The sequence below is a fragment of a genome, unplaced genomic scaffold (genome assembly GCF_019419815.1).
Source record: "Pyrus x bretschneideri cultivar Hongxiangsu unplaced genomic scaffold, Pyrus_bretschneideri_v1 Contig38, whole genome shotgun sequence".
NCBI classification, from domain to species: domain Eukaryota; kingdom Viridiplantae; phylum Streptophyta; class Magnoliopsida; order Rosales; family Rosaceae; genus Pyrus; species Pyrus x bretschneideri.
Window position 1 is genome coordinate 888,512 of NW_025999701.1, and position 11,323 is coordinate 899,834.

The 11,323-nt window shown below is 36.5% G+C and overlaps 1 protein-coding gene across 1 annotated transcript; it reads left to right on the top strand.

Annotated features, from left to right (window-relative positions):
* The first annotated feature begins 1,121 nt into the window (after nt 1-1,121).
* Nucleotides 1,122-4,657, top strand: LOC103946547 (G-type lectin S-receptor-like serine/threonine-protein kinase At4g27290). Its single transcript, XM_009357267.3, has 7 exons — nt 1,122-2,606; nt 2,759-2,881; nt 3,003-3,136; nt 3,233-3,443; nt 3,544-3,781; nt 3,877-4,027; nt 4,119-4,657. The coding sequence occupies exons 1-7, from the start codon at nt 1,328-1,330 to the stop codon at nt 4,416-4,418; spliced, it is 2,436 nt and encodes an 811-aa protein (XP_009355542.2). The 5' UTR covers nt 1,122-1,327; the 3' UTR covers nt 4,419-4,657.
* The last annotated feature ends 6,666 nt before the right edge of the window (nt 4,658-11,323 follow it).

An 11,323-nucleotide genomic window follows, 5' to 3' on the forward strand; every position in this document is an offset into this window, starting at 1 on the left:
TTGGCTTCTTTCATCAAATTGCTGGTTGTGTTCAAATTAGTTAATTTCATGGTCAAAATTGGATCTTCATTTGAGTTGTATTTTTACTCAAATTAATTGGTTTCATGGCCGATATTAATCTACCTGTATCACAAGATTTTGTTATATAACCTACCTCTATTATAGGTAGATTATATTTTTCTATTTCTATTATCTATCTCTATCACAGATTGCTTCTAGTAATTTATCTTGCTTATAGGTAGGTTAATTGTGTATTTGTACCTTTCAGTTCGTTTATCTACCTATTGATTAAATATATTTTCTTCATTTGATATCTTACTTATAGGTATATGTACATTTATGTATTAGTACCTTTTAATTAGGTTATATATTTTTGCAACTTAATCTATGATAAAAATATTTATTTTATTAAAAGGGTAAATAATTGAAACGATTTTTAAATGTTTAGTGGATTGCAGATGTTTAAATATTCAAAATTTGAAAACAAGGGGTAAAATAGGTTAAAAAAAATAGTTAAGTGGACTTAAATCAGAAATTTCAAAAAATTGGACTAAAGCCAATAGTACGTCAATTTTTTGGACCTATATCTTAATGCCCCTTAAAAAAATAATAGACATATTATTTAATTTTTCTTGGGTTTCAAAAATACAAAGAACATGTGACATTTTTTAATTCGGCCAAGTCAAAAAATGAATATATAAAGTACTCACTAATAAGTACTATTATTCCTAAAATTAGTACGTGAAGGTTATTGCCAATTTGCCAACCCAAACCAACCCCTTTTGGGATTTCTTTGATTTACCTTATCAATAGGGTTGCTTGTGACCTGTGAGGATGTAAAGTTAAACCTTGACCAAAACGAAGAGCACTGCCTTCTTCCTCAACGTTGTGTTTTAGTCCACGTTTCTCATTGAAATTTGAAAGTCTGATTAGAGTTTTCAACTTTCCACTAAAATATCCTTTTTATTGTTTGTATTTTGTAATCAAGTTTATCGACCACTTGATAATTATATCATTTATACATCTATAACCATCGTAGGATTAAATTATCAATACTATAAGCGACATGTCTGAATCTATAAAAAAAATAAAAACAAAACAGTGAAACTCATGATTAAAAAAAGCTCACTTGTTAATATCGGCGGTACATCCGCATTTTCAGTACCAAATCTTTATCGTAAGAAAAAAGGGAAAAACAAAATCTGCCATCCTAATTCAATGTCTGATACAGCCAAGTCAACTCCGTTTAGTTCATAGTCTTTGCCCTGCTAATCCTCCATCAAGTACTATCAAAACTTGAACTTTTAAAGCAGTAATCTAGTATTCAATGGAGCTCCTCTGTTTCATGGTTTTCAGTATTTGTTTGCTCTTCCCTCTGAGCCAAACTTCATCAGCTGCTGATACCATCACTGCATCTCAGTCCCTCAGCGATGGCAAATCGTTGGTTTCTTCTCCCCGTGGAATATTCGAGCTTGGTTTTTTCAGTCCAGGCATCTCCAAGTCTCGTTACTTGGGAATCTGGTACAAAAATATCCCAGTCAAAACCGTTATTTGGGTTGCAAATAGGCAGTCTCCAATCAATGGTTCCACTGGCAGTTTGATGATCAACACCACAGGGCATCTCGTCCTTCTCGAGAACAACCAGACAGTTATTTGGTCTGCGAATTCATCAAAACAAGCCAACAGCCAGAGTCCTGTCCTGCAGCTGTTGGACAACGGCAATCTTGTCCTGAGAGACGAGAGAGATACCAACTCAGGGATCTACTTGTGGCAAAGCTTTGACTACCCTTCTGATACTTTACTGCCGGGAATGAAGCTCGGGTGGGACCTGAAAACCGGACTTAACCGGCGTGTAACAGCATGGAAGAGTCCGGACGACCCTTCTCCGGGGGACTTTATATGGGAGATGGTGCTGCACAACTATCCTGAGCCTGTTATGTGGAAAGGGTCTAATGAGTTCTTGAGAAGCGGTCCATGGAACGGTGTTTTGTTCAGTGGAAGACCCCCTAAGGCGCTTCCGGCTTTGAATTTCACTTTTGTCTCCAATGAGGATGAGGTTTACATGATATTTCAGATGGTGAACGAGTCGTTGCTTGGACGGATGATTATGAACCAAACCATATCATTTCGCCAGCAGTGGATTTGGTCACAGGCAGAACAGAATTGGACACTCTACGGATCGTTTCCGAGAGACCCTTGTGACAGTTATGGCCACTGTGGTGGCAATGGCAATTGTGTTCTTGGTTCATCGCCAATTTGTCAATGTTTGGAGAGGTTTGTTCCTGCGTCGCTTGAGAAGTGGAAATTGAACGATTTTTCAGGAGGTTGCGTGAGAGGAAAACCGTTGAACTGCAAGAATGATGGGTTTGCTAAGTATCACGGGTTGAAATTGCCGGATACTACGCATAGTTGGATAAATAAAAACATGAACCTCGATGAATGCAGGGCCAAATGCTTATCGAATTGTTCTTGTTCGGCTTATACAAACTTGGATGTGAGAGGAGGAGGCAGCGGTTGCGCCATCTGGTTTGGTGATCTTGTTGATATTAAGCAAATCCCGGGTGGTGATGAAGATATATACATCAGGATATCTGCTTCAGAACTAGGTATAAACTCAAGTACAATTTCTCTATTGTGTGTTTTTTCTTTACTAGTCCAATTCGATCATTAGGGATTTAACGTCCCTTTTAGCTTAATTGTGTAATTTTGTCTGGTGATCAACTACGTATGTTAATAATGTCTCGATTCGTCTACAAAGGAGGGAAAGACGAGAAATGGAAGATAGGAGTGGTAGCTGCGTCTGCATTTGCTGTAATTGTTGGGATGCTCTTCGTTGGCTATTGTTACATTCTAAGATTCAGAGGCAAGAAATATCTCAAAGGTAAAACTATCTGCTCTAACCTCCAGTGATGAAAATTCCCAAAAGGTCTTTTTCAATATATAATTATAGAATCACTAGTTTATTATCACTTATTGTTGGTACTTTTTAATGATTATATAAGGTGAGGACATTGAAGAACAGAAGGAAGATGACCTGGAGCTGCCATTGCTCGACTTCCCAACAATAGAGAGTGCCACTAATTACTTTTCGATCAACAATAAGCTTGGAGAAGGTGGTTTTGGACCTGTATACAAGGTATTTTTTGGTCTGCTAGCACATGAAACGTAATTTAAGGAAGCACTTGACTCCTGAAAGAGTAACAATCTTTCGGAAAATGTGAATAATCTTCAGGGTAGATTAGTAGAGGGACAGGAAATTGCAGTCAAGAGGCTTTCGAGAAGCTCTGGACAAGGAATAAAGGAGTTCAAAAATGAAGTAATACTGATTGCCAAACTTCAACACCGAAACCTTGTAAAGCTTCTTGGTTGTTGCATTCAGGGAGAGGAGAAATTGCTGATTTATGAATACATGCCCAACAAAAGCTTGGACTACTTCCTTTTCGGTGTGTTCCCTTAAAATTCTGTTTCTTGTTGGACTTTATTTTTAGTTTGATCCGTTGAGATTCTGATAGTTTATGGGACTTCAAATTTACAATTTTCCAGATGAAACACGGAGTAAGTTGTTAGATTGGCCTCAGCGCTTCCAAATTATCTGCGGGATTGCTAGGGGGCTTCTCTATCTTCATCAGGACTCCAGACTGAGGATTATACACAGAGACCTCAAACCAAGTAATGTTTTACTCGATAGAGATATGAACCCGAAAATCTCAGATTTTGGTCTTGCTAAAACTTTTGGTGGGGATCAAACTGAAGGAAATACAAACAGAGTGGTTGGAACATAGTAAGTATTTTTGACACATTCTTCGCATAATATACATTATGTGTCCTTCTGTTTGCATTTAACATGCTCAATTGTTTCAATGATCTCCTCTACAGTGGTTACATGGCTCCTGAATATGCTACCGAAGGGCAGTTCTCTGTAAAATCTGATGTCTTTAGCTTCGGTATTTTACTGCTAGAGATAATCAGCGGAAAGAAAAGTAAAGGATTCTATCATCTGAACCACCGGCTTAATCTTATCGGAAATGTAAGTTACAAAAGTATGTTAAAGCACAATTTCGTTTCATTCTGCATGCTAAAACAATTGATTACTGATTAAAATGCTTAACATGTGTTAGGCATGGAGATTGTGGAAAGAAGGAAGGCCACTAGAACTGATTGATAAAGGGCTTGGGAACTCATGCACTCTATCAGAGGTGCTGCGATGCATCCACGTCAGTCTCTTGTGTGTGCAACAGCAGCCTGAGGACCGGCCAACCATGTCATCTGTCGTTCAGATGCTATGCAGCGAAAGCACCTTGCCTCAGCCTAAAGAACCAGGGTTTGTTCCGGAAAAGGGTTTACTCGACGGAGAGTTTCCCCTAATCAATGAACCGTCATCAAATGGATTAACCATTACACAGCTCGAGGCTCGTTGATCATATAGATCTATGCTGTGTTGTTTTGGCATACATAGTATATAAACCTTAAATCCTCCAGTATCCTAGTTAAACTAGTCCTTTTTCTATTGAAAAGTTCTTGTTTGCAGGGGATAAATGTCATTTTCTACCTGCAACAATGTACTCAATATTAAAACAACCAGTGCCATTTTCACTCTACTTGATATCTGGGGTTATAACGACAGTCTCTCCAGCGAATAAGAAAATCTGTTCAAGTATATATTGAGCATGCATGAACCATTAATTTCAAACAAAGTAGTAGGCCGATCCTGAGATTTTTGAGGTTCTGGGCGACGCCAAAAAATATGCCCTAACTTCCTGTAAGAAAAATTATTTGTTTTCTTATGTAAGATTTCAAAAAAATTATACTTAGAAAAGCTTTTCAAACTCAATAATTTAGAAGTACGGAAAAACTAATTTAATTTGTATTAAGATAAGGAAACTAAAAAAACCCCGCTAGTGGATGATGAGTTTTGTTTCCCTTGTATCTGAACTTTTAAATTATTTTCATATAATCGTGAGGTGTTTTTTCTTATTTACTAACCTTGTCAATACGGAACTAAAAAAAATATTCATATTTTGGAGTCTTTAATTGATATAAGCAATGAATGAGCACCAAATTAAACCGAGTAAAGGCATACATATATTAATTTATATATTAAGGGCTAATGCTAGGGAGACCAACTTGTTAAGTCAAATTTTGTAAACCATATGGTGTGATTGTTGATGATTGGATTATTACTTAAATGTTAATTAATACGCTTATTTTCTATTAGTGACACATTATATGAGTTGCAAATTTAGTCTAACAATTTGGTCTACCTAGCATTACTCTTTGTTGAAGGTTAGACTTGAATTGGAATGAATGTCAAAAAGTTGCAACTCACATAGCTACTAGTTAGTAGTTATAATCGAACAGAAGGTAAAAAAGAATTAACAACCAAACAAAAATTTGTAAAAATTGGAAAGAAAAAAACACACATAGCATTTTGAACGCAAGACCTCCACAATAATTTTAAATAGCAAAAACCAATACTTATGGTTAAACTTCTTGGGCATTTGACCAAATTTTGTAAGCTTATACCTTATGGAAAGAAATTCATAAAAATTGGAAAGTAAAATGATATGGTTTTGACTTTTGAACCCAGACCTTCTCTTTATTGAGGAGAAACCATCCCTTCTTGTTAAACTTCTTTCAAATTAACCAAATTTTATAAATTTATATTCTTACGAAAATGTAAATGGATCTACCGTCTTAATGTTTTTTGTGCCTCCAATTTTTTAAGGTCCGGGACCATCACCATGTTCGCATTGGGCCAGGGCCAGCTCTGCAAAGTAGCCTACATAACTCATAACGCAATGAAGGAACGAAGGAAGACGACTAAAACCGATTCATGAAGGGCCCGGGAATTCCTGCACTCTATACGACTACTGTATTATGCATCCATATGACTTTTTGTGCGCCTTTCCTGAGGACAAGCCAAGATTGTCCCATGTAGCAGATGTATGCGATACAAAGAGAAGTTAAAATTTTCACTAAAAAATTAATTGACAATATAAGAAGTAACCTTACTAAACACGCCATGTTTGTTCTAGTAAAATGATTTACTCAACGAAGATTGTCTTTGCTTAACAAGGCTCATTAAGGATCATTCCGTTTTATCATCAATTTGATGCAGTGTTGTTTATCACATATTATACAAGTCCAACCGCAAAAACAAACTTTCAAATAAAAATAAACTATAGTTAATTACCAAACGTATCAGTCATCCAACAACTATCTTCTGTGTCTGCCTCTCCTTTTTTTTCAAACTATAAATTCTCTGTTCTTTTGAAATGTTGGATATCCCATACATTTTAGCTGTTAGATTTGTAGATAGAAATATAATAATAATTTGTTCAGAATATCAAATTCTCAATCAGACCCCACACCCTCTAGAACAAGTGAATATTTCAACACTGTGGGCGCACACGAGGTCAACAATCCTGTGGGTGGAGGTCAATTGCAGTATACAATATTGTATTTATTGTAACTTGGACATATGTATGTGCATCAACCCATCTCAGACGGCATCTGCAACTTGAAGCAATGGAAAATCAAATGTTTTTTCATTCATTTTTGTTGGAATTTATTTGTCCTTCTCCTTCAAAACCCTCACTTGCAGCCGATGCTATTAGTTAAAAATCCCAACCCCTCCGAGTGGTTACGATTCACAAACCCCGATTTTTATAGCTCAAACTTCTTACATCACTTGAAACCATTGTCGTTACATCAACGATAGACTGCGAAGGTATAAATAATGTTGTGAACAAAACAAACAGCAACCTAGCCATATTTGTGGTGATTAATTAAGCAGAAAACAAGCATGACACACGGAAGTTTTGTTCCCAACCCACCAGTTTCATACAAGTCAAAGATAAGATTAAAAAGGCTTGCTGCAGTTGATAATTTGAGAGAAGACCATATACCAACAACTGCGAAGATATGACACATATAGTTAAATAAGACCTTTGTGCTTGTGTTTTCTCTCTTCAGTCTTCTGGAAGGCCGAAAGTGTGGACTGCTACCCTCTGTTGACTAGTATGCACATCATCTTTATAAAAACAAGGGCAACCGTTGATCTTTACCATTGACGCACTCATGTAGCCAAGGGATGTATCCATCAGTTAACTCTACCATAGATGAAGAAGGAGGCAACAAAAAAAATAAATAAAACTAGTTTTGACTTGTCTCATGGAGCAGGATTTTTCCGAATTTCGCACAATTATTTGTCGCATGAATTGGAATGGAATACTGAACAACAACGTCCTTTTCATTCTGATTGTATCTTTAATTTGAAGGATACGATTACCATTAGGCAGAGAGCTCAAAAACAAAAAGAATTCAATGAAGTGTTTTGGTTTTTTGCTAGTTTGCATCTATCTAGAACTCGTGTGAGATGCGCTTAGCCCGAGTTTCGCGTGTATGTGATACTTGAGTGCAATTTTTACACAAAGATTGTTCATGTGTTGAGACCCTCTGCATGGACTCGTATGTCTGCATTATTGTCGATGCACATGAGCACACTTTTACCATTTTCGTTGATGATGGTATTTTATAACCTTGAAGATTTTGGAATATCATTTTTATAGAAAATGTTTATGCTTCTCATACTTTTTACGTAGTATTATTTTAGAAATGATACGGGTTTTGAAGCGAGAAGTTAGTATGATATGAAAAGAAAAGAATTTTAGAAAAGAATTATTTTTGCTCACTCACATTTTCTGTTTTGCACCCCTATGAGTTAGTAGCTATACTCTGGAGGCGACGAGAAATCACTGGCAGTTATGACATCCATTCTTATTCTAATTTTGTTTTCAAACGTTAATTTATTCGTAATTTTTTTTTACACATTACTTGCGTGTTATGGATTTGTCACCTTCGAGTGGATATCAGTATCCACATGAATATTGGAGTCGGAGTGCATTTAGCCCAATATTCTCATAAACTAAAACCTAATTACATCCATAGTGTCGTTCCCAATTATAAGACACACGGACGACCTAAACCTAAATCTCATGGCCTTTTTAGTTGTCCACCTCTTATTCCTTCTCTCCTGTTTCTCCTCCTTGTCCTCTCCCCCACTTTTCTTCCTTCCCCAATTCATCTTGGCCAACGTTGAACAAGCTCTCCCAGAACAGCAGACAAGTATGGATTCATAAAGTTACAAATGCCACAAACAATGCCGTTGAAGCTGCAAAGAGGGCCGGAGGCATCACAAAAGAATGGAAGAGGTGCCGCTTCATAAGGCGGCCAAACAAACACTAGTCGAGCAAGAACGAAGCTTTGAGAGAGAGATATTGCTTGATGAAAAATTGGCGGGGCACAATCCTCCAGTCAACGGGTGGATAATAGGACGTAGAAATGCCCATGTATCAGATGGTTGCGAAAGCATGGTGTAGATTTGCCACTTTAAATTATATGTTTTACAGATTGGATTAAAATGTTTCTACGTTCCAAGAAAACCTTAATATTATAGTCATCTAATTAGATGTCTTATGACTCCCTCAAAAATGAAACTTTCTATGATCTCTCTATCACTTCACACTTTAATGTCAATTCGTGTGTGTTGACATTATAAACATTGTTGAAATCCCACATCGGCTAGAGAAGTAAAGAAATTAGAGTTTAAATAGCATAACCTCACTCCAACTGATACCGATGTTTTTTGTGATAAAACTCCACACTTGACAGATTATGCAGATGGTAATTATTAAGTTAGAGATAATATTGGTTTGTTTGGAAGTGAGCCGTATGACACGTCTTTCTGATAAGTTTACAAACATTGTGTCAAAAATAAGAAGTGGCATAAAAAAAAACAAACCCATTTATAACATTTCTCTTATTTATATGCACGCCACTAAGAGGTTTTTTTTTTCTTTCTAGAAGATTGTTGACTAAGAAAGGAAAACAAAGAAGCACCCATCGCGATTCTCAATTCAATATCCATTATGCGCTTGATCGGAAAAAAAGTTATTTGACTCTTGGTTTTCCTAATTTTATTCTATTCAGGACGAATGTTCTACAAAGACAAATAAAGTTGAATTCAAATAAAATTGAATTAAGAATTGTTTCAGAACAAGGACAAATCGTACAAGTCGTGCAGTGAGTAAATCAAGATTTACACTCGATAAAGAAATCAACTATTAATAATTTAAGAATTGTCCTTTCATTGCACCAAAAAAAAAAAAAAAAATTGTCCTTTCAACCAACTAAACTTCACTGCTCTACGAGGCCATCTCCAACCCTAGGCTATGGGCTAAATTTCATTCCAAAATTTCCCCCAAACTCAATCCAACCCAAGGAAAAACTTTGGGCTAAATGCTAAATGGGGAATTGAGGTCAGATTCAACCCAAAATTTAGCCCAAAAGTCAATGTGGACCCCATCGAAGGGATCGCTTTTTAGCGTTTGGGCGCTAAACGCAGCCCACGATGACACCTAAAACACCTAATGCGCGAGGCTTCCGACCACCAGGGACCCACCCAAGTGGGGCCTGTCGGTCACGTTCCGCATAAGCCCTAACAGCTCCTTCCATCCAATGGTTGTGATCATCAGGCCGTTGGTTAATCCAACGACCTAGATTCAAATTTCTTTTTTGTTTTGTTGATCGAATATAATCAAATTTAACGGTAAAATAAAAGATCTAACAGCTCAAATTTAAATCCAACGGCTAAAATAATTAAAAAAAATATTTAACTCAAAATTCACCAAAAAACTCTGTAAATACCTATGTATTTGTTCAAACATCCATACAAAACTCAATTTTCTCCTACAATACCTATGTAAGACTCTTGTCTATGTGAAAATAATTTCTTCTTTGCACTATTGGGATGAGAAAAACTTTTGACAAAGGTAGACCAACTAGGATAAATATCATCAGTTAGGTAGTAACCTAGCTCATACCTATTACCATTTACCTTGTACGGAAATTCTGGTGCCCATCCATTCACAGCATTATCGAATAGAGGAGAAGACCAAAGAACGTTGATATCGTTGTTTGATCCAGGAGCACCGAAGAATGCATGCCAAATCCACGTGTCGTAAGATGCCACAGCCTCGAGCACGATGGTTGGCTTGTTATGACAGCCCTTGAATTGCACTCCCAATGCATACAATCGAGACTTCCTATCATGCCAAGGAAGCCTCTTTTGTCTGCCTTGCGTAGTAGCATCTTCAAGTCTTTAGGATTTGGCTTGCGAAGGTATGTGGCTTCATATATGGCTAGAATTGCCTAACATAAGCACTTCAGTTTCTCAATAGTAGTACTCTCCGCAATTCGGCAATACTCGTTAGTTAAGTCTGCAGAGCACCCATTAGCTAGCATTCGAAATGCAAATGTGAGCTTCTAATGAGGTGATAGACTTTGGCGGTCGACGACATCTATCTTCCTTGCAAAGTAATGGTCATGATTGACAATTGCGTTCAAGATGCTTTCAAAAAGCTCTCTCCTCATCCGAAACAACCTCCGAAAATCATGAGTAGGAAATCTCGGACGCTCAATGAAATAATCTTTCATCATTCGGTCATGACACTCTTCTCTATCACGCTGCACAAATGAACGCCCCATGACAGAACCATGATGGCTAGATTCGCCATGGTGCTCATATTGCATAAGCGAGTTTACAAGTTCAGCTTTAGCATTCATCAATTCTGCATCCTCAATGTCAAGCCTTGCTTAGTATTGTGCCATCTGCATTGCGCTGCTACGTCTTCTTCTATCACCCATTGATGAGATATTGAGGATTTTTTGGAAACAAAAACTATTTGAAAGTTGAAAGATTGGTGGATATAAAGGATGATTGAAGGTTGAAAGATTGTGTGATCAACTAATATTGGTTCTGTGTTTATATAGAGAATGATTGATGAATGTTGAAAGTTTGGTGTTGAACGGTTGGTAAAAGTTGAAAGTTTGGTGAAAGTTGAAGACTTGCTTTGTGGAAAATTTAGTGATTTTTCAATATTTATCGGAATTTAAATATTTTTAGATTAAAATGTTCATAAAATTAATTTACGATAATCTACATATATATATTTTTTAAATTTAATTTAAGAAAAAAAAATTAGATTAAGTTCATTCTTTAATAATCTCGGGCTAAAATTTTGGGCCAGAAGGGTTGGAGCAGAAAAGATGTTTCTAGGCTAAAAGCTAAATTTTCCGGGCTAAAGAATTTGGCTTTTAGCCCAAGGGTTGGATATGGTCTGAGAGATAGATAAAACGTCGTTATTCACTTTTTCATTGTCAATGAAGTATATGTTTTATTGTTATAAAATAATAGATATGTTATTTAATTTTTTTGAACTATTCAAAATATAAAAAAATATGACATTTTTTTATTGAATTA

Bases quoted from the DNA above. Each gene is read 5' to 3' on its own strand.
- LOC103946547 (XM_009357267.3), top strand. From the start codon at position 1,328: ATGGAGCTCCTCTGTTTCATGGTTTTCAGTATTTGTTTGCTCTTCCCT. The intron at 2,882-3,002 runs GTAAAACTATCT...TGATTATATAAG, and splicing joins AGGCAAGAAATATCTCAAAG to GTGAGGACATTGAAGAACAG. The intron at 3,137-3,232 runs GTATTTTTTGGT...AATAATCTTCAG, and splicing joins GTTTTGGACCTGTATACAAG to GGTAGATTAGTAGAGGGACA.